This window comes from Cheilinus undulatus, linkage group 22 (assembly GCF_018320785.1).
Source record: "Cheilinus undulatus linkage group 22, ASM1832078v1, whole genome shotgun sequence".
Classification (NCBI taxonomy): Eukaryota; Metazoa; Chordata; class Actinopteri; order Labriformes; family Labridae; genus Cheilinus; species Cheilinus undulatus.
The window spans coordinates 23,778,250-23,801,558 of record NC_054886.1 but is presented as its reverse complement, the minus strand read 5'-3'; the positions used below and the strand labels follow the sequence as shown (position 1 = coordinate 23,801,558).

The 23,309-nt window shown below is 39.6% G+C and overlaps 1 protein-coding gene across 1 annotated transcript in view; it reads right to left on the bottom strand.

Moving 5' to 3' along the window:
• Positions 1-23,309, bottom strand: part of c22h20orf27 (chromosome 22 C20orf27 homolog) — a 46,916-nt gene that overhangs the window by 8,586 nt on the left and 15,021 nt on the right. Inside the window, exons 3-5 of the mRNA XM_041779791.1 lie at positions 16,992-17,131; positions 2,796-2,934; positions 1,858-1,983 (exon numbers count right to left, since the gene is read on the bottom strand). Of these exons, the coding sequence (XP_041635725.1) occupies positions 1,858-1,983; positions 2,796-2,934; positions 16,992-17,131 (405 nt within the window). The remainder of the gene's footprint in view (positions 1-1,857; positions 1,984-2,795; positions 2,935-16,991; positions 17,132-23,309) is intronic.

The following is a 23,309-nucleotide window of genomic DNA, read 5'->3' as shown; positions in this document are numbered from 1 at the left end:
TAGCTCCTGTCTGGAAATTTAATTTTGATTTTTATGCCTCCTGTGGACAAAGTGGTAGCTCTTTTCTTTTTGCAGACATTTTCCTGTACATGTGAAAGTACTGTTTGTTTCTAATGTAAAGTTATAACCTGTTAGTTTGCGATTCTCTTTTTTAAGTTTTACTTAATTTAATTTATGCCCTTTTGGCCTGTGTTTGCAGTTAGCATTTTTAGTGCTGTCAGCGGTCATTTTCAATACAAAGCCAATGCAGTCCAACTTTCTCAGCGCCCTAAGCAGAAAAAAACACTCATGGCTCCAGTTGTTTTTCTCACTTGGTGCTCACTCCCAAGTGAAAACAGCTCAACTTGTGGAAAAGCGCTGCACTCGTCAGTGTCACTGCTCCTTCACTGGCCAATCAAAACTGAGAAGAGGCGGGACTTCTGATAATGGCTTAAGAAAAACAAATTTGATTTTTTGAGAATGAAGGTTCCAGGTCTACAGCAGCTGCTGCCTATGCCAGGACAGGATCCTTTATTTATTATCCCATTATCTACATGTTTTTGACATGTGAAGCACACAGAGCTATTCTAAAACTACGTTGCGTATACTATTGAGAGCTCTGCACACACTAAAGCGCCAGCAGCCTGTTGCACCAGCTATGCATAAGTTCTGTCTTAAGTTATGGTGTAGAGTCCAAACTAAACCCTACACTGAAGCGGTTTAAAGTTAGGGCTGAACATGTGAAAACAATGTAATTGCGTTTTTTCCCTAATATTGCGATTGCTATTTGATATGCGATTATTTCTAGGTTCCTCATCTTATATATTTTTAAATAAATACAAGCAATAAATCATTCTATATTGTAACACAGAGGAAAGCATTTAGATTAGGGCTTCATCATTGTTGTATTGTTGTTCGACCATGATGCCAACGTGCGCATAGGTGATATGCACATGCAATGTTAGTCTCATGACCTGAAACATGTCATGCTGTTTAATGATATACAAAACTGAAAGTTTTCTGGAGGTTTATGACCCATTTCTTAATAAAGTCTGTTTGTATGACAATTAAAACTTAGAGGACTGACTGTATGCATAAAGAGGCAGTAAGACATATAACGACAATTTGGCTACACACACCTTATGCCTCCTGTGTGCAATACAACACAACCCATCCGTTTCACTGAATCAAACTGGTATCGACACTTTTTAATCATCCACAAGGTCTGTTTTAATGGGCTCTGTGTGCGTAATATTAGCAGCAACTCCAAATCTAGAAACTGTGCCTATAAAAAGATATGGTGGGGTCAGTTTCCTCTCCCCTGTTGTTGTTGATGATGCTGATATCAGAAGCCCCGCCCCCTCTTGATTCTGACAGGCTGATGTGGGAGAGGTGACACTGATGAGTGCAGAGGTGTTCCAAAGCTGAACTATTTTCAACTGAGAGCACCGTGAATGTTGCAAAAAAAAAAAAAAAGAACAGCTGTCACAAAAGGCGTTTCTTCACTCGGTACGCTAAGCTCTGAAAAGCTAAGGATACAGTCCCTGAACATCTACCTTGAACGGACTGAAATAAAAACGTGTAGTGGATATCATGTTAATTCCATCTGAGTCATGCTTTTTGTTCATCATAATTACTCCTTCAGTGTGCTTTGACTGCCTCTGCCACATTAATCAAACTTTCACCTCCTCAGTAAACGATTTTTGCAGCCACTTCTTTTTTCCAAGTTTCTTTTTTTCCCCACGGGGTTAATGTCCAAATAGAGAACAAAAACAAGCTCTACTGTCCAAAGGCCATTCAAACAGCTCTGTGTTTAAATGTAAACTGTACATTCAGGGAAGAAGATTAGTATCAGTTATATTTGTAAAGTAACCTCACCCATGACTCTGGCGTGGACTTTGACTTTCACACAGACATCTTCGTTGGTCTCACTCAGCAGCAGCACCTCCTCACACAGAACCCCCTCCTGCTGGGCCATGTACTCACACGTCACCTTCAGACCTCCTGAGAAATACACAGAGAGGGGAAATATGAAGAAGCGGAGAGATTAGATTTCTCCTTTAATGTCCGGTTTTAAACAGCACACTCACGCTGTCTCTGGCTCTCTGCGTGACTATTTTTAATACAGATCAGACACTAAAGAAATAATCCGGCTGTCAAGACAGAATGACAACAGGATGAAAAGCTGACTGATGAGCAAACTGTCACGAAGATATAATACAGTCACCATCAGCTGACAAAAGCTGACACAGCTTTAGATTACAGTGTATCATAAAGAGAGTGACACTAGCTTGATGTAAAAGGTCACTAACCTGCCAAAGCTACACATGTAGCTGGAACGGCTCCCAGAGTCAGAGGATCACCTTTGGCCTGAATGAGCAGGTTTAACCGTGAGGCCAGAATAGACTCTCACACCTTTAAGTTTGCTGTTATGCTTAAAATAAAAGGTTTTTTTTAGCTTGGGCCTAGTGTTCTAATTAAAGACAGAGATAAGGATGTTTTCGCTAAAGTTTTCTTTACTCTTCTGACGTTTTGTCATCAGTGAAGCCTGAAACAACAGTGTTAAGGATGACAACACAAACTACAATCTAAGAACTCATCAGCTATCATCTGAAGGCTATACATGCTTCTGAGAAAAATGGCTGAGTATAGGGGCATCATGGTTAAGAGTGCACCCGGCATTAAAGGCTGAATGGAGGTTTGATCAATGATGTGTGATACAGTCAAGGAAGTTTTAAATTTAAACGCTTTGATCAGACTCTGTGAAGCGGATTATTGGTAAATGATTTGCTGCCCTTGTTCTCTCCTGATCTTACCCTCAGGTGCAGGTGTGATGTCAGTGATCCGGAGGTGTGGACTTGGAACAGGTGCTGGACAAACATCCTTCCCCAGAGCTGGGACCTCGGGTAAGGTGAACACTATTTCATACCGGTGCTGCGTCTTTAAGAAGCCGACCTACAGAGAGAGAGAAGAAGGCCAAGGAGTCAGGAAAAGATTTATAAACCTGTAGGAAAAACAATGTCTTTTTCAGTTGCAAAAACTTTGGATTAGTGTGACTGTAACACACAGAGAGAGGCGGAATAACAGAGAGAGGGATTTATACACAGGAAACAGGCTTTGGCCTGACCACAAAGTCCATTAGAGCTCAGTAAACAAGGATTTATTCCTATAATAAGTAATTCTCACAAGCACCGCATCGTCAATCTGAGTTTTCCAAGAAGGAGTCGTCTAATTGAAATCATTCGTTATTGCTGAAGGGTTTTTAAACCCTCTCACCTCTGCGCAGGTTGGCAATTTAAGCCAGAGGGAAATAAACCTGAACCACCTCCTGGATTTGACTCAGCTTCAAAATCTTCCAATAATACTAATCCAATGTGAAGAGATTTGTTCTGAACTCAAGAGCTTAATCTTATTTATGGTTACACCATCTAGTTTGTGTTAGAGACAGCAGCAGAGACCGTGTAAAAGCTTGAGAGTCACAAAGCAAAAAACAGATCCTCAAGAGGACGACATTTAGAATAATAAAAGGGATGTGCCACAATCCAACCTCATTACATGAGTGCAATAAAATATGAGTCCACATTAAAACCCTTAGGACTTATTCACTCTTGGGTAGATCAAACAGTTTAACACATGTTCAGTATGCTGTTTCTTGATGCCTTCCACGTTGAAGTAAATGCCTCTTTAAAACCTTGTAAATGATTGACACTGAAGGAATTGTAACCAGGTGGGCATCTCATCCAAGCTGTGGCTGGGAAGTTTGTTTTCAAAGTCACCGTATTTCAACACACCTTCAACTCAACTTGCCAGACTCCATCTTGTTAAAGTGCCAGAACAGCTGTTTACTGGCTCCAGGGCAGGGTGGCTTCAATGCCACAACTAAACCTTAAATCTTAAGATGAACTGTAATGACCTGGCTCTATTTCATGGCCAACGTGTACAACCCTATATACACTGATTTAAATGAGATTTAAAGCACACACACAAAAAAAGTTTTTTTCTACAATCTGTATCTGATGTTGTGTCTGCTTTGAATCAATAGCATTTATATATCTGATTTTGCAGTGGCTGATTGGTTACAATGAGCAACCTTGTAAACTTGTGTAAACTACTTTTCATATCATATATGTGTACTTGTGCTGTATTTAGACCTTTTGCATCATCATGCTGTCTGTTCCATTCTGTCTCGCCCCTGACTGGACAGCAAAAGGCAAATGTTATTCACAGGGTGCTATTACTAAAGAGATACTCCTGTCAACAAATTCCCTGAAGTAATCTTTGTAGTGCAAATTTCGAACAGGGAAAGTTTAGAATGCTTGAACTGTCAATCAGAGATGCCAGCAACACTAGTTAGCTAGCGCTAGCAAACGTCAGTAATGTGACCATATTCCTGGTAACTTTCAACCGAATGAGAAGGAAAAACAGAACTGAAAACAGAACAGTATATTTTCACATATTAATAAAACACATCACCACAAACACACTATCCACACTTTGAAGCATAGTGGTGGCAAGCATCATACTGTGAGGATGCTTCTCAGCAGCTGGCCCTGGAAGGCTTGTAAAGGTAGAGGGTAAAATGAATGCTGCAAAATATAGGAAAATCCAGGAGGACAATCCTATTGAGTCTGCAAGAGAACTACAGCTTGGGAAAAGATTTATTTTCCAGCGAGCATACAGCAAAAACAACGCAGAAATGGTCAAAGCCCAGACATCAACCCCATAGAGAATTTGTGGCAGGACTTTAAAAGAGCTGTTCACCCCTGATTCCCGTGCAACCTGACAGCGCTTGAGCAGTTTTGCAAAGAAAAATGGAGTAAAATTGATGTTCAGATGTGAAAGCCTCAGATCTATCCACACAGACCAAAGCTACTAAATACTGACTTGAAGTAGGTGAAAATGTATGCAGTCACTTATTTTACATCATACATTTACATTCAACTGACATAATTTTGCAGGTTCTGTTTTCACTTTGATGTTTAAAGATGTCTTTTTGTATTTATTTGCAAAAAAAAAAAAAAAAAGCTTCAGTGCTGCTGCTGAAAATGGACACACACTCTTAAGGCATTTATTATAAGCGTGCCCCTTCTTAATAATGCTCACCAAAACTACTATGGCTTTTTTCTTTTAAATAATCCAGGTTTAGTAATACTACCGCCCATTCTTATAATGGACAATATTACTTTTCATAGTATGTGAAATATGACCTTTCATTTCCTGTGCAACATTGCTCCTTAGATCATGTGTAAAATTACTTCCTATATCACTTGCAATACTATAAAATGCTCTGTTGTGTTCAACTTTCACTGACTTTTTCATGAAGAAATTTTTACTGGGGAACTTTGCCTGGACGTCAATGTAACAGACATGTTTGGATATTTTCTGACCCTTTATAAGGTGACTTATAATCAGCAGATTAGTTGATGATGAAACATCACTTGCAGTTCTTAGTTTTGTTTAAATCCTTAAACTGAAAGAAAAAATATCAGAACAAAGAGATGCAAAAATATCTGATGCAACAAAAGTAAACCTCTTTCGTTGTTGCTTCTTCTAACGGCTCTATTCACACTCTGTCAATTCATATCAAAAACAAGCAAAATCTAAAGAGACGCTACGATGCAGGGGAATGAGAGAGCAATAGAGGATGAGAGGATGGGATTGATGGAGATGCAATGGTGTAATAATCAGCAAAGAGAAAAATTCATGAGGGAATCTACACGAAGAAAGGCAAGCCTCACAGAGGAGACAGGTACAAAGAGATGCAGAGAAAAGGGGATGAGAGACAGAGAGAGAAAGGGAAAAGAAAGAGAAGAGAGAGATGGACACCGCAGGGAAGTGCAGGCGAGGAGAGATAAGCCCAAAGCCCCTCAAGCTACTGCTGCACACAGCAGCTTCAGCCCCACACGACCCCGTGTTTAGGCAGCGGGCAAAGCTGAGCTGCAAACAGCATGAAGTTAGGAGAGAGAGAGGGAAGACTGGAGGAAGCTCTGCAGAGAAAAACAATAATCACTCTGTGAGAGGAGTCCCACGCATGTCCACAGATCATCAACTGTCTCTGAAATTGCTTTAGTTTGGATTTCATGCTGCGGATTTGGACAAAGAGGGAGGTTTGAGGAACTTCAAGGAGAGGGACAACAACATGATGCATTTACAGAAAATTAAAGACTAAAGTGTCTTTTAAGGGATGACAATATGGTGCTGTTTCTAGAGATGTGTAGCACTGTGTGGGACACACCCAGACACACAAACAACGCAGCGTTCATCCTCAACAACGGCGCTATTCTTTGCTAAACTCCATGTTGAATACCACATCTTTTATGATCTTGGCTTGCCAGTTCACCAAGACAGATCAGCCAGTATTAATGAACATAAAACAAACTTTACTATGAAACTACACTTATAACATTCCACTTACAGGAGGATGAACAACAGCCCCACAAAATTAGACACGCGCGTTTAACATTTACTTGTAAGCTCTTTAAAATTCTGGCTTAATGCTCTTGGCAATGTGAGAAATAAAAAATCATGTAGTATGACACTATTTGGTGAGTCAGAAAATACATTTTCATTAGAGTGCTAGCACGCAACCTATGCAGATTATCTCACTTTAAACTATAAAAAAAGAGAAACTGAACTTAGAGAACACTGTTACATAAACAAATCAGTCTGGTAAGGACAGAGAGATCCCAGTGGGGAACCAAACCATAATTTATTAAACCAACAACGCCTGCAGTGGCAAGTGAAAGAAATAAAAAGATATTTGGTTAAGCAAGAAAGCAAGAAAGAAAATGACATCTTTGACACTTGATGTTTTTAACCAAAGACATGAGAAGTATTGAATAAAGCCTGGGTGAGGTCAGGCCTTTGATTACTGGAGGGGGATTTTGAAGCCACTCCGCAGTGGCCTCCATCCATCCATCCATCTTCTTCTGCTTATCCAGGGTCTGGTCGCAGTGGCAGCAGGTGAAGCAAGTCAACCCAGATGTCCATCTCCCCCACACTATCCAGTTCCTCTTGTGGGATTCCAAGGCGCCCCCAGGCCAGATGGGATATATAATCCCTCCAGCGAGTGCTGGGTCTGCATCGGGGTCTCCTCCCAGTAGGACCTGCCCAGAAGACCTCCACAGGAAGGGCAGAGGAGGCATCCTGATAAGATGCCTGAACCACCTCAACTGGCTCCTTGTGACGTGAAGGAGCAGCGGTTCTACTTCGAGATCCTTCCGGACCCTTCCCATCTCTAAGGCTGAGCCCGGCCACCCTCCTAAGGAATCTCATTTCGACTGCTTGTATCCTTGATCTCATTCTTTTACAATGCGGCAGCCTCTAAATCAAAAATACTGTCTCTAGCTTTAGATCAGCTTAAAAACAAAGAAATAAAGCTGAGGCAGGTCTGCAGCCACCTGACAGGTGGCTGAACCATGCTGGCTTAAGTATCTGGCCACACCTGTTAATCATTGAATTCAGGTGGTTCAATCAGACCCGTTGCCACAGGTGTACAAAAGTCAAGTATGTAGCCATACAGTCTCTATTTGCAAAAAATGTGATTCCAAATGGGTTACTGTAAGATTGTTTCTGTAAATGATTGATTCTTTACCATAAAAAGGTTTGTGAAATTTCATCCCTCCTGGATATTCCACGGTCAACTGTAAGTGATAACATTAGAAAGTGGACGTGTTTAGGAACATTAGCAACTCAGCCACGATGCAGATGACCACGTAAAATCCCAGATCAGGGTCAAAGACTGCTAAGGCGCAAAGCTGCACTGATTCCAGAGCTGAAAAGTTCTGAATTTCCACTGACACTAGACGGAAACTTGATCTGTGGAGTCTGGGAGAGTCTGTTTGGTGGATGCCGGGGAACGTTACCTGCCTGCCAACTGTGAAGTTTGGTGGAGGAGGGATATTGCTATGGGGTTGTTTTTCAGGGTTCAGGCTAGGCCCTTTATCTCCAGTGAAGGCCAATCTTAATCCCATAGCATACCAAGACATCTTGGACAATGCTATGTTTCTAACTGAGTAGCAACAGATTGGGAAGGCCTTTTACTACTCCAAAATGACTGTACCCCTGTGCACAAAGCAAGGACTATAAAGAAATGGTTTGATGAGTTTGGATGCAGAAGAACTTGACTGCACTGTGCCTGACCTCATAAATGCTCTACAGAATGAATGGACACAAATTCCCACAGAAACACTCCAAAATCTTGTGGAAAGCTTTCCAAGAAAAGTGGAGGCTGTTAGAGCTGCAGACATATTAAAGTTCATGTATTTGAATACAATGTCATCATGGTCTCTGTTGGCATAATGGTCAGGTGGCCGGATACTTTCTTCCATATAGTGTATTTCTAATATCTAATTTCATGCATATCAGGACAGATAGCTAATCTGCTCTTGGATTTTATTGTTCTGATCAAAGGTTGTTCTATATAAACTTTTGATTGGATGACATTTAAATCACAGGAGAACTACAAATCCTTACGGGACAGGTTATGATGCCTTTCAGAGGATGATTTGCTGTTCACTATGACAAAATTACCCTGTTTTGTTGCTTATGCCATGGGTGAGTACACTGAAAAATTAAAAGGGTTATGTTATCTAGAGGGGATGTGGGGAGTCTGATAAAATCCGGGAGTTTTCCACCTCCAAAATTAACTTCTCTTGGTCAGTGGCATTGTATTTCTTCAGAGACCTCTGTCCAGTTTACAACTTTTGGCTTGTATAGTATATAGTATAGTATATAGTCTATATATATAATATAGTAATGAGATTTACAATCGGGAGTCTGTGTGTTGTGTTGTATTTCAAAACTGACAAGATGCTTTGTGCATGCTCATTCCTTTTCAGGTTGAGCTGCTCCACTTGGATTGATGAGTCCTGGCAGTGGTCTCCACTGAAAACAGACACGGTGGGTATGACCAGTGGAGCAAAGTGGAGAGGTGTTTCTGGCATGTACTGGAGAGAGACAAGAGCGCACGGTGTGGAACTTGCAAAGGTTGGCCTGAAAGAGAGAGATATGCGCTACACTATGCAGGTGGAGTATGTGGAATGTGAGGGTTAGTGTTCCTTTATCCAGGTGTCAGCTTTGTCTTTGACCATTTAACTTTCATTCACCTTTTCCCTCATTCATGCTGTTAGAGTCACCATGAGCAATCATGTATTAGTCACCCTGTGAGTCATATAGGCAGTGAAATCTAAAAAACAGTTGTATCACAAGTATGTAAAAAACTGCATGGATATTTAGTCCCATTCCAAACATGAAAACATTACACTGCAGACCAGAAAACAGTGAGTAGACAGATGCTAAGGTCAATCACAGACTCTGTTTTTAATGAATTATTCATACAGAAATATTGATCGATGCTGCTTTGAACTAAAATAATTACTAGTATAACCTCTTTAATTTCCCCTTCTCTGTATTTTCATGCTGTCTTCCCTCCAGGCTACATTGATTCTTGCTGTCGTTAACATTTAATCGTGTTACCCAAAGTAATGTGATTGTAGTTAATGAGCATGTTAACCTACAGAAGATAGTTCAAAAATTGGCTCAGAAATGTAGAAATGCAGTAACACTTCCTCAGCTGAACTCTGTGGCAGCGACAGCTGCTCATTTCCATAGCCTCCTTCACCGTCATCACCAGAAACCAGAGAAAACACTGAAAATTTAACAGGATTACAGACTGTTCCTGTGTGAACCTGCCTGCTGCAAGGACAAAACACAGCTTGTGAAAATCAAAAAGCCTTCATTAAAAGTAAAAAAAAAAAAAAAAAAATACAACTGTGATGAGCATACCACTTCCATCCCACACACTTCCATCTCATCTTTGCAGGAACCCCCCCCAATTCCTTGATTATTTCCTTAGCAACAACCCCTTCACCACCGCTTACAGCTCTACGGTGCCAGTGTGACAGAATTTATGCCCACTCTCAGGGACACTTCTAGAGCTCTGAGAAACACTCAAACTCACACGACCAGGCTGATCTGTAACTGTGGTGGCCAAGTTTGTAGTCCATCTACTTAGAAGGACACATAAAAAAATTACACCTAATTATTTTGGCTTTCAAAGTTTAGTAAGGCTCAGTCAACGACAGTACAGAACTTTCCCTTGGGATTTAATTGAGGAGGAGCAGAAAAAGAAAGGTAACGTATGCTTTTTGATTGTGTTTGGTGTATCTTAAAGGACGTATGGTCTTTTATACCAAGCTGAGAAGATTTTCAAAGGCCTTTCCAATAAGAGAAGCTACTTGGTTTGCACTTAGTTTAATGAGCCATCCACTGGAACAGAGACCAGTGTATGACTTGTCTGATTCATCATGTGGTTGATTTTCTGCCCGTATGCATATCTTCAATGTTTTACTATGGCCTCAGACTAAGAGCTCTTATTTATTTGTAAATGATTCTTTATGCTACCTAAGTGTCCTCATTCAACATCTAAAAACAAAATCAAAAGAGACAATTTTTCTATTTTTTGCACAAAGCAGTGCACTGTGAAGGGGTCATTACTTTTTCAGACCAAGCAGATAGAAATGTTCTGCTGTGTTCCAACTGTTTTAGAAACAAATGAAGCCAAGTAAACTGTTAACTTACAGGAAAAAAGCTTTTCCTCCATGAACAATGTTATGCAAATAATGTAGCTGGGGCTAAAGTTAACAAAGCCAACCAAAGTACATAAGCTACATAGATAACATAACTTCGTAGCCAACGTAGATAAGGCTAAAGCTGATTAAGTTATGTTTGCTTATGCTTTGTTTGCTAAAGATAACGTAGCTACTCAGCTATGTTAGCTTTAGCTACATTAACTATGTAGCTAACACAGCTACCTTAGGCTTAGCTACATTTGCATAATTACATCAACTACACAGCTAGCATAGCTATGTTAGCTAATAAAGCTTAAGTGAGCCACTGTTTGTGTAACTACTTCTACAACAGGTCCATACATAATTTGATCCTGGATTAGTCCTCGGGTCTTTGCTGTGTTTGCAATGTGGTTATTTCATAAATGTAACTGCCAGATTTCTTTATAATTTTTTAAAATCTAAAACTGAAAATACTCTGCACTGGCATATTACATTACTTCCGTTCTGACAGAGGTGGTGTCTCACAGTAGTGCTCTGCAAGAGGGGGCATCCGTCTGGGTCTGCAGCCAGACTCCTCTCAATGTGAACAACTAACTAATTACCAAAAATAAACAATAAAAATATATGTTGTCATCCCCGCTTGTTTGCACAAGAGTTACTGTTGGATACACTTATAAATATTTTTATTAGGGGTGTGTGATTAGCCAGCTTAAAGGCCTAATAAAGCTGGCAGGTGCAAGTCGGCTAAACTACTGAGCTTTCTTTTGTAAGAACACGGGTCTGATTTCCCAGTCCAATGCTCTTTTTGAACTGTAATGAAGCCTTCCTGTCACTAGTAGCCACCATAGATTCAATCTGTGGCCGCTGCCTTTCTGTTAGAGCTTGCCCTAGGCACTTCACCGGATGTGAAAACAAGAAGCTCAGAGGTTAGCATGAAATAGGAATGTCATGGTTTGACAGGTTTTTTTTTAAACTAGAAAAGGCTGTTGAGGGTTATCCTCACATATAACTCAACTCAAGTGATGAGTGACCACATTAAGCATGTTTTAAATCTGCAAAGTGGAATAAAGGCTCACAGAGCTAGCTGCTAACTTTGGCCACACTCAACTCTACATTCTGGGCTCATACTATAGACTCTCAATGGCCCCATAATGAATTTGACTGTTCCCTAAGCATTTCCATCCACCTTAGACTAGTCATTTAAACAGAATTTAAATGGGTGTTTCACCAAATAGGACTAAACGGTTGAAGGTGTAGGAAAATCTTTTTCTTTTCCCAGTGCAATCCAACCACTCAGATGCAGACACATTGTTCCTACTAAATTAGAGATGAGCATAATAGAAAGGCATTATTGACAATTAGTGTACCACTGAAACAATAAACTCAATTTATGCTGAGTCATGTTGACTTATTATATAAATTGGTTGGGCTTATATAAAAGCCCAACCAGAGCGATGCTTAATCAGCACAGGCATGGGGACACGAGCCTAGGGCTAGAAGAACTGCTAACAACAACAATTAGCAAGCCAATTTGATGTTCTTCACCTGCAGACGCTTTGACCTTGTGTTTAGCTCTATTAAATTTAGACAGTTTTCCAAGTGTTTACTTTGCACTTGTTGGTTAGTCTGAATTTAACTTCCATTTAACTGACGAAGAAATTGGTTGTAAGGGAGCAGTGGAGCAATGTAATGTGTAAAAGGGTCATGAAAGGGCCTCTGGAGCTACAGTACTAGATATTTTTGCCATGCACAGTAATGCTTTAGCTATGGTCAACACACTGTCAACTCATTGCTAACATCTGGATGTTTTGGTGATAAATTTAGCATGTTTACTATCTTACTGAAGCATATTAGCTAGCTAGCTGCTCTGTGTTTCATGAGAGTATCTTTGATTTTATATGTACTGTGTCCCAAACTGAAGGACTAGTAAAATTCAGACAACAAGTAAGGCATTGCTGTGGCTACTCCAGTTAAAGCAAGCGTCTGTGCACTATGAAATAAACCAAATTTCAAGGTTATTCACTTCATAGTTTTGAGCTATTTCCATCTGAAATGAACTGTTGAAATGACAGACAGGCAGACTGATGGTCTTCAAATTTTAAATGCATTTTAAATCTGGTATAACTCCTATCCCACAAGATGAACTGGGTCTGTGATGGAAGCTTTCATGTCCTTTGCTTTGAGACTGATGAGAATCTTTGCTGCAGAGCATCAATCAAATGTTTTTTACAGCTTTCACTGCCCATGATGAATGCGGTGTGCTCACAACAAGACTGAATCCAAAAGGAAGAAGAAGAAACACAGCTATACGGATATGGTGAGATTAATTTACCCTGATTGGTTAGTTAGAACTGAGCTGCATTTAAATTGGCAAGGCAGAGCAAAACAACCATCATCCTAGCAATCCCTCATTACTGCCATTACCATTAGGTCTGAACACCTGAACACATTTATTGCCACCGATTGTCAATTTGAGTCATTTTTCAGGCATTGGTACCAGTTTTTTAGCTGAGCCAAGCAGCTCCAGAGGTTTCTGGGCTGACAGCAGAGAACAGATGAGAGTACTGATATCATTGTTCAGTGCTTTTAGAGCCATCACAGGAGATTAACGTGATGGGAAAGGAATTTAATCTTCTCTTGGATGATTTGCGGGAAAAATCCTATCAATCCTTGTAGAAACTGAGGGTCCGACTCCTACAATACATCTGCTACTTAAAAAATATGGCACTAAGGGAAGGAAAGCCCCAAATTATGATCAATAACAAGACTTAGAGTAGCACTAAAGACAAAGTGATATCAGTATTTGAAAGAAAGTGCTGGAGGCACTTCATCAAGGGAAACTCAGCCTACATAGAGTACCTGTAAAAAGTATTCACCTCCTTGGATGTTTACCCTTTGATTGATTTTATAATGATCAATAAAATTTAGCTTTTTTGACAAAAAACAAACTAAAAAAACATTTTATGTCAAAGTAAAAACAGATTTGTACAAAGGTATATCAATTTAATAAAAATATGTAACATAAAATGAGTGAGCCAGTTTATGCTAGTAGTTCCACAGTCACTGAAATTAGATCATCTGAATGCAGTGAATGTGACTATAGTGATTGCAGTATATAAAGACACCTGTGTCTGGAAGGTCCAATCACTGGTTAATCAGTATTCCTGGTTACCATTACACTATGAAGACAAAAGAACACCCTAAGCAACTCAGAGAAAAGGTTTTTGAAAAGTATGAGTCAGGGGATGGATACAAAAAAATTCCAATGCTCTGAACATCCCCCTGAGCTCAGTTAAATCCATCACCAAGAAATGGAAGGACTTTTGCACATGTGTAAATCTGCCGAGATCAGGCCGTCCTCAACCTGAGTGACCTTGCAAGAAGGAGACAAACACACCATCCCCACTGTGAACTATGGTGGTGGCAGCATCATGCTGTGGGGATGCTTCGCGGCAGCAAGCCCTGGAAGGCTTGTAAATGTAGAGGGTAAATGAATGCAACGAAATACAGGAAAATACTGGAGGACAATCTTATTCAGTCTACAAGGGAACTACAGCTTGGTAAAAGATTTATTTCCCAGCAACACACTAACCCAAAGCATAGGTTCACAGTCAAAGCCTAGACCTCAATTTAATAGAAAATTTGGAGATGGACTCCACGTGCAACTTGACAAAGCTTGAGCAATTTTTTTGCAAGCCTGATGAGACCCCATTAGGTTTTGTGGAAGGCGATGACTTCAGCAAGCTGATGGCATTTGTTGAGCCAGAGAAAAAGCCATCATCACAGCTATCCAGTTGGCAGCGATGACTGAAAAATGTTGGGACTCTCTCGTTCATAGTATGGAGCTGGGTGTTGATGTTCTCTATTTATTTGTACAATTAATAGCTTTGGTTACATTACCATCTCTAGTTATTTAATTCAGAGCTGGGATATGAAGCACTGATGGGCAGAGGATGTTAAAAAATAAAAAAATAGCATACACCTTTATCCCCATGTGTTATGTTTTCTAACAGTAATCATGATTTGTAAATACTTGAGTATTGAAAATACAGTAAAATTCCATTCCTAGTCAGAACCATATATTTTTAACTGAAGAGAAAGCAGAGTTTATGTGATATCAGCTGAAGGGCTTGAAAGGATTGAAGTACCAGGAAGCAAACACAGAATGGGGACAGTCAGTTGTTTGGTATGTGGTATAACAGGGCAGCTGAAGAAGGTTCCAGAGTAACTAGCTGAGAGGGGGCATATCATCACCCACTGTTGAGAATTTTGGCATGCTTCCATCAGTTAATCAATTCTCCCCTGGTGCTTTTATTCTGGGACAAGGACAGTGGTCCAATTAAACTGTGTCACTGACCTATACTGTGACTGCAGCCTGACTTAACTGTGCAAGTATGATTCATATTGTGACATCCTCATAAAAAATGTGCTGTTGCTGCTGCTATGTTCAGAACATTTATCAGCATAAATCAGGCCCGATTTTTACCTGTGAAACCAGCTTTAACACCTTGCTTAGTCATTTGTGTTGCAAAATCATGTTTACCTCATATTCACTATTAAAAATATTAATACCCTGACATGATGATTAACTTGGACATGGTTTGAGTATCTGTTGTACACGATGTCCATGAAGCAGATGGAGACTCAATAATGTCATTTGGCAGAGGGGAAAAGCAGAGCATTTCTTATCCAAGAAGGGATGTGAAGATGCCAGACGATAACCGAGCCTGGTAAAAAAAAATCTGATCATCTATGTGTCTCAAAGACGTCCAAGATTTTAAGGAAACCACTTCAAACTAAGTGGATTCATGCCAATCATAATGGGACTGCAACATGCTGCTTTGGGACAAAGTCTGCCCACATATCTTTAGCTTCACTTTGAGTAAAAGGGTCTTCAATGCACTACAAGTAACATTTGGTTTTATTTACTGCTGTCATTTAATCCCACCTGAGCACTGACTGTATATAAAGATGAACAAGACTTTCCCACCTCCTCTTGCTATACAAAAGTGAAGCCAAAATACTTTAGCAAAGGATACAGACATATTCTGCTGATGGTGTGATTTTAGAGCCAGAGTTGTTCCTGCATTTTTGCTAACCGAAACAAACATTTAACTTGACCATGAAACTACAAAGACTTTTCAAGTCACAGCACAGCAAAATCTACCGTCAGTCCTTGTGCTTCTTTGTATTTACTCTATTTGAGTCATTTCTCAAAGTAGATCCTGTCTGCAGTGACACTGAGGGCCACATCACAGAGTCTCTCTCTCTCTCTCTTTCTCTCTCCATTCTTACCTATTCAGGACATCTCCACCACAATCCCCTCACAAAGCATTCTTGGAAAAAATATGGTGGTTAGCATTAGCAACTAAGACAACAAATTATAAAAAATTGATTAAAAACTAGATAAAAATACATTTAATATCAGAATCACTGATGTGGATTTAATCTTTGAAGCCCCTAAAAAGTCACTTAAGTTCCAGGCTTGCTAGAAACGCTTCTGTAAGGGCTACAAAGGTGTGGATAGCGTCATAAGAAGAGCGCAATGGCTAGCTTCAAGAGGAAAAATGTAAGAGGCTACCATTTATGGTTAAAAATATTTAACTTTTACTAACGTGTGTCACTCCTTGTTGTATACGACAACATCAGTCTAGAAGGGTTTTAACAAGAACATATAGAGAATAATGAATGTCAAGCTGCCTCCAAACTTTTGTGCTGCAGTTGGTCCTTCTTTCTCCTTTGTTTAGTTCTTCTTCTCTGCTCTAACAACAGTAGTTCATGTTTGTGCATTTGAACAGCAAAGAAGAACTGATTTTCAATTTAGAACGTGAACGTACAGCTAACCCATGGCTGAATACGGCAAAAGATATAGTTAAACAAACTATCAGATTGGTGCATAAACATTTGTACTCACCAAAACCAATACCCACATTTTCAGCTGTATCAGATGTATTTTGAAACTGCATTCATATGATTCCTAGTTCAAGATACTGGTCCATATGGTCTTAAAAATTGCAAAACTGTAAACAGCTCTGTTTACAAACATTGCAAACCACCAGTGGTTATATGTTGTGTCCAATCAATTCTCTGCTTGCTTCTGGTGTATCTAACTGAATTAAATAAGATATTTTTATAATAATTATTATTAACATTATCAATTATCTGTCTGTGAGAACCATTATGTTCTCCTTGCCCTTAAGCATGTTCCACTAAACAAATTGCTTTGATAGAGGATAACACTGATGGAAAGAGTAGAGCAAGGTTGTGTCCTTTGTGGGAATCAGGAATAGACTCACCAGACCTGAATTTAAATAGAACAGATACCAGCAGCGGAAACAGATCCAACACTGAGATTAAAGATGAAAGTGGAAGGAAAAAAAGCAAGAATTTGAGTTAAATCAATAGCTTTCAAGTGCCAGTGTATTGCAAGGTTAAACACACCTTGACCATGAAGTTACCGTCGTCTTCTGGCGTCACCATGACGACAGAGTCATGCAGCTTCTCCTCAAAGTGAACATGTGAGGGGGCCCCGGCAGCAGGAGGTTCCTCAGAGAAGCGCACGCCTCCCATCTTCACACCACCTGAGAGAGAAAGAGGGAGAGAGGAGGTTTGGTCAGAGCCACACAAAACAAACACACACTGGGCGATGTTAGAGAAAAGATCTGTTCAAAAGAGACACATGGAGCACAGTGCAGTAATTTACAAATGCAGTAAGTCAGTGCTGCTATGACGGTTTGCTTTTTCTGTATCTTTTATCACCAACATGATTCCTGCATTAAGCAGATTAATTTCTAGTCCCTTTAATAAAGATGCTGCATGCGTGTTTCTTGTCATCACCACTCTAGCATGGGAGCACTCGTTCACAGCACATATCAAACACAAAAATGCTTTGTCAGCTCAGTCTTGTTATAACCAAGATATCTGCAGGAAAGTTTTCTGCTGACAGATTTAGCTGCTACAGCCTTGAATTTCTAATGTGTTAGCAAGTAAAGCACAGTGGATCCTGCCTTAAGTGGGCAGCTGATGGAGAGGACAGGTGTTCATTTAATAAAGTTTCTCTGTGAGGAGTTTAAAAAAAAAAAAGATGTAATAATAATAATTCTCTAAATTCACAGTATTGTTTGTCTAATGCAATATTTTACTTTGAACAAATAGGCTATGTGTCTGTTTGCAACACCCAAAACACAGCTAATGGCAATGTGACAAACTGAATCACCAGAAACACGTCATCAGCCGGCCTGATTACAGCTGTAACAGTTCCATTCACACATCTGCAATTAGCTCTGTAAAAAATGTCAATCACTCAATCAGTGATTAATCTTTATATGGCAAGGAGTTTCTACATATGTGGCTGCATGAGTTAGAAATAATCTTGGGTTTAATGAACTCTTTCAGGATAATCTACAACTCCAATACCAAAAAAGTTGGGGCACTATGAATAATGTAAATAAAAACAAAATGCAGTGATTGTAAATTTCAAAATTCATAATTTCATAAACCCATATTTTATTCACAGTAGGACATAAAGAAAATATCAAATATCAAACTGAGACATTTTACCATTTCATTAAAATATTAGCTCATTTTGAATTTGATGGCAGTAAAATATCTCAGAAAAGTAGGGATGGGACAACCAAAGGCTAAGGGGCAGAGTCTGTAAGAAGTAAAGATGGGCAGTCTAAAAACTGAAAAATTAAAAGTCATCTTTTCTGGGCCACAGTTCATTTGAATGGAAAAATGATGATCAGATCAAATGATCAGATGATTCAAATATTTGAAATTCTTTATGGAAACCCTGAAAGTTGTGTCCTGAGGGACCATCCAGTTTGTTATCAGCACAGTTCCAAAGCCTGCATCTCGTATGGGGTTGCATTAGTGCCCATGGCAGCTTACACATCTGGAAAGGCACTAACAATGCTGAAAAGTATAAAGAGGTATTAGAGCAACATATGTTCCAATCTAGACAACGTGTCTTACAGGAAAGGCCTTGCAGATTTTAGTAAGGCAGTGTTTAACAACATACTTCACCCATTACAACAGCATAGCTTTAAAGTAGAAGAATGCAAGTGCTAAACTGGCGTGCCTACGGTCCGGACCTTTCCCTGATAGAAAACATCTGAAGCATCATAAACCGAAAAATCCTGCAAGGATGACCAAGGACTGTTGAGCAGCTAGAATCCTACATCAGCAAGAATGGGACAGCATTCCTCTCCCAGAACTTTAAATTGGGGTTGTAAATCTAACTGTGTACGATTCAAGCCTTGTTCTACAGTGAAAAATAACCATAATAATAATAATAACTAAATTAATTTCAGTGTAATAACCTGAAGCTTTCTTTAAAAAAATACTTTATTTTGAAATTCACTTGAATAAACTTAAATATGATCACTTGCATCAAAAACAGGCATCTTGCAGCTCTAATGGAGTCTTAAGCCTTGAGTCAAACAAGGAGAGATGGCCTTTTAATCATTTTTTATTATGTCAGGCTGTTTGCAAATGAAATGTACCATTAAATTTCCCTTTACAATCAAATTACCTTGCAGAGTTCTGAGTGCAGTCTCTACAGAATCTCAACATAAAGAATATGAGGTTTAGGCTTACAGGCTACACATATCATTTCCCTTTAGGTTTACTTTTGACTCCAAGACTCTAATGTTTATTGTTCTCTCGTCCTGACATTCAATTCTACTGTGAGAGAATGGAAACCTTTTCTCCAAATAAGCTAACTCCACCAAAAAATAAACTGTGATGAATGAGTTTCAGTTACAGAGGCTTTCCCAAGACCTCATGAGAGTGCCAGACATGTACAAAACAAGAGATAAATAAACAGTGCAGAGAATCGCTGTCCTTTCCTGCTATAACAACAGCCCTTCAATGTTTGGTTCATAATCTTTTAATGAGAGAGCCTCAGGGAGTCATCCATCAGTGGAACTTAGAAGTCATTTCCCACAGAAACTTCCCTGGAAGTAGTTGTTGCTACGTGTGTGTTTTTGCGAAAATTTGACTTTAAAAAGACACGGTGATGTTGAATATGGTAATCACGAAACACACACACTTCAAGGGCCCTGTGTGTCTCGTTACCATCTCTCCAATTATTCTTGATTTATTCAGAAACTTCAAAGTTGCTCCAATCTTCACGGTGACACTGAGCTGGAGCTTTGTTTGTTGGCCAATCTGACGCTTTGCCAACTATTTTAAGTGCGGTGAGACAACAGAGCACAATCAGGTACAAGTACTTAACTTTCAAAATAAAAACATTCTCCTAAAGAGAACCTCAACCTCCAGAAGACTCAGGCTTGGTCACGGTACTACAAACTTCAAGCAGCTGTTTTTGCAAACGAGGCAGAGATATTTCATTACTTCACATCTCTCCTTTTCCTAGTAAACTTTAAAGTTTGCTAAGCCTCTCCTTTTTGAAAGTCATTGGCAGAGAGACGTCCTTCACTTTATATGTGGTCCAGAAATCTTTCTTAAAGTCAATCACAGGTTTTTTTTTCTCAGAGGAGGATGAGTTGAAGTTTCCTGCCAAGCAATGATGAGCCAACGTTTGTGAAACTGGTGCCATCTGTATGAATTATTCAGCAGGCATGCAGAGCCTGGTAATAATTTAACATACATCATGAAAATCAAACAGACAGCAACATGATGAATGTCCTATTCCCATACAACAGCACAGGAAACCTGGTCATTTCATAATATAATTATATTAAATTAACCTGAATGTCTGCTCTGAATTATGTGCTTGTATTTCTCAAGGAACATGCCATTACTGACCCACATGGGCCCACTTCCATTAAACTTTTATACAGACTCATATTAGAGATTAGGACTCCTTGCTATCAGCAATCTGGTTCAATATAATGAGTTCAGGAGTTACATAATGTTCCATATGTGCATGATTACAGACCTGAATGAGAAAGTGAGAATGAATGCTGTTGGACGTGTGATATTAAAAAGCCCTTTAATATCTACAGATCTGTTTGCAAAAGATCCAATATCACAATATTAGCAGGATCCTGGAAGGAGGCTAACAAAATACCCTTTGTTCCTTATTCATTTGGTCCTGGATAGCACAATCTCTCTAATGTCCAGATAAAGTAGTGCAAGAGTTAAAATGAGTTTTCTTATCAAACTCACACTTAAATGAAAAACTTGTTTACGAGAGGATAAATTAATAAATGAATGAGTTTCAAGAGTTCCATCATTGTAAAATGGCGATATGATTATATATAGTTCATATATTGCATTATAACAGCAGATAAAGGTACAAAAGTGGTGTTATGTAATGTAGAATTTACCAGTCATACAACAAAAGAGAGTTACACTGAGTTTGGAACTGTATTAATTCAAAGCATTACTGAATAAAAAATATCACATATTTTCTTGCTTTGGCTTCTAGATCATGTAAAATAACCATTCTTATCTGTTTGATATTATTGCTTAAAGGGACTTTTCCCAAATGACACCGGCCTTGCTGGTGAAAAGATTCCATCAACATGAACGGCAGCAAATGGCAAAGATTGGGTCATTAGGGGTTTAAAAACTTAAAATATGAAAAAGTACGCTTCAGCGATTACTGAGAGCCCAAATCCAATAGGAAGACATTTAAGAGTAATGATTGGCATCTTAAGATTATAAAATGAACAAAGGTTTAGTTGCATGAGTCTCTGTTCAGACTCCCTGAGTCATACTGGACAAACTACCTCATCCTTATAACCGGGGAAAAATCTGTTAACGGGAAAACAGATTACAGCCAAAAATTATGTCTTAATTATTTGACAAAACACATGCAATAACATTAAATCTGTGTCCTTTCTTTTCTACTGCCATTCAAACACGAACCTTTTTTCACCCAAATGGGGGTGTAATTTCTAGGGATGTGCGCAGTTAAATGGTAAAACAGTGACATTAATTTATCATATTAGCTGGCAGGAGATTTACGAGTCGGTTAAATAATTGCCTATCATTTTTTATAAACACAGGCTTGAAATCCCAATCTGTAATGCTCTTCTAAACTGTAATGGACCTCTCGCCACTAGAGGCCGCTGTAACTTCAGTTAATAGCTGCTGCCTTCCTGTCTGGCACTTCACCGGACATAAATATGTAGTAGTATGAACAGTGTGGTATGACAGTTTATTATGAAGTAAATGGACATAAAGTGGTATGTAGGCTGTTGAAGGTTGAACTCAAGTGTAACTACTCAGCTGAAGTGAAAAGAGGCCACACATCAAAGCACAATATTAATCTGCAAAGAGGAACGAAGGCTGGCGGCGTTAGCTTTGAATGTTAGCCACACTGTACCAGGAATACACCCACTGACACAATGACACTGTAAGGAATTTGACTGTTTTCTAAGAATTTTCTCCTGTTTAGATTAGTCAGTTCAATGAAATTTAAATGAGTGGTTAGCCGAATAGGGAAATAGACGCTTAGGAACATCCTTAGTAATTTCTCTGGAGGGTGGGAAGAGACATTGCACTGTTTCTATAAATAGTGGTCAAAATTTGTTGACCATTTTTTTTATAACGACTCAACATTTGACCCAAAAATTATGACCGCGGACCTGTCGGCAAAAAAAAATCAACCTTTTTTTTTTAAACAAATGTTTAAAAGATTGTCAGGCGGATTGGTGCTGCATCAGCAGTATTGCAGACGTTGCATCAGATCACTGTGGTGAAGATGGAGCAAAGCAGGAGGGCAAAGCTCTCAATTTACTGGTCGTCTTCATTCCAACCCTCACCTATGGCCATGAGCTTTGGGTAATGATGGTAAGCATGAGAGGGTGTCCAGGCTCAGCCTTAGAGATCGGGGAGGAGCGCGGAAATCCAGAGAGAGCCAGGAGAAGAGCCGCTGCTCCCTCACATCAATAGGAGGGAGATAAGGTGGTTTGGGCATCTGACTAGGACCTGTGGGGGTCTTCCAGGCATGCCCAACTAGGAGGGGACCCTGGGGTAGACCTGGGACTTGCTGGAGGGATTACATATCTCATCTGGCCTGGGAAAACCTTGGGATCTCCCAGGAAAAGCTGCACTGTTGCTGGTAGGAGGGATATATGGGCTGACTTGCTAAGCCTGCTGCTGGAGTTACCAGCGGTGTTTGGTCCTATGTAGAATTTGTTCATGCTTAGACTGTTTTCTTGCCTGTGGTTTGGCCATTGATTTCAGTGGAAAAGTGGAGTAAAATCACTCCACAAGAGCTTTGCCACCATCAGTATCGATTCAACGGACATGCACATTTGCGAGGAGGTTTGTGAGAAGAGGAGCAGTGCTACGGAGCTCAAACACAGAGAAGAACAGGAAGGGAGGGGGAGTAGAGTTGATTCTACAAGGCTCTCATTGAATGTTACATACTCAAGCTTGAACCTCCAGTATATAAATTACCTACATATTCGGTTTTCTCCACCCCTGGCAGTATCAATAGACCAGGACTCAAGCTGGGACTTCATCTTTAAATCACTTGACATGACCTGTTATTTTAGGTCACCACTCCTGCTATAAGAGGCTTTCATCCATGAAGCCTTTGACTTCTTACAACAGGACTCCATGGCTGTAATTACAGGCACACAGTAAGCTTGATAATGGCAGGCTTTCATGTTATAAGCAGGTCTATGAGGAGTTTAGAGTGTAGAAAGAGATGGGGCTTTTATTTGCAGAGTTAAAGTGAACTCTAATATCAGAGGGGGAATTTGATGACTGTGGCAGAACAATTAGTTTTATCGCTGTTAAAAAAAAGATAGGAGCGCATACAGTCGGTTATTG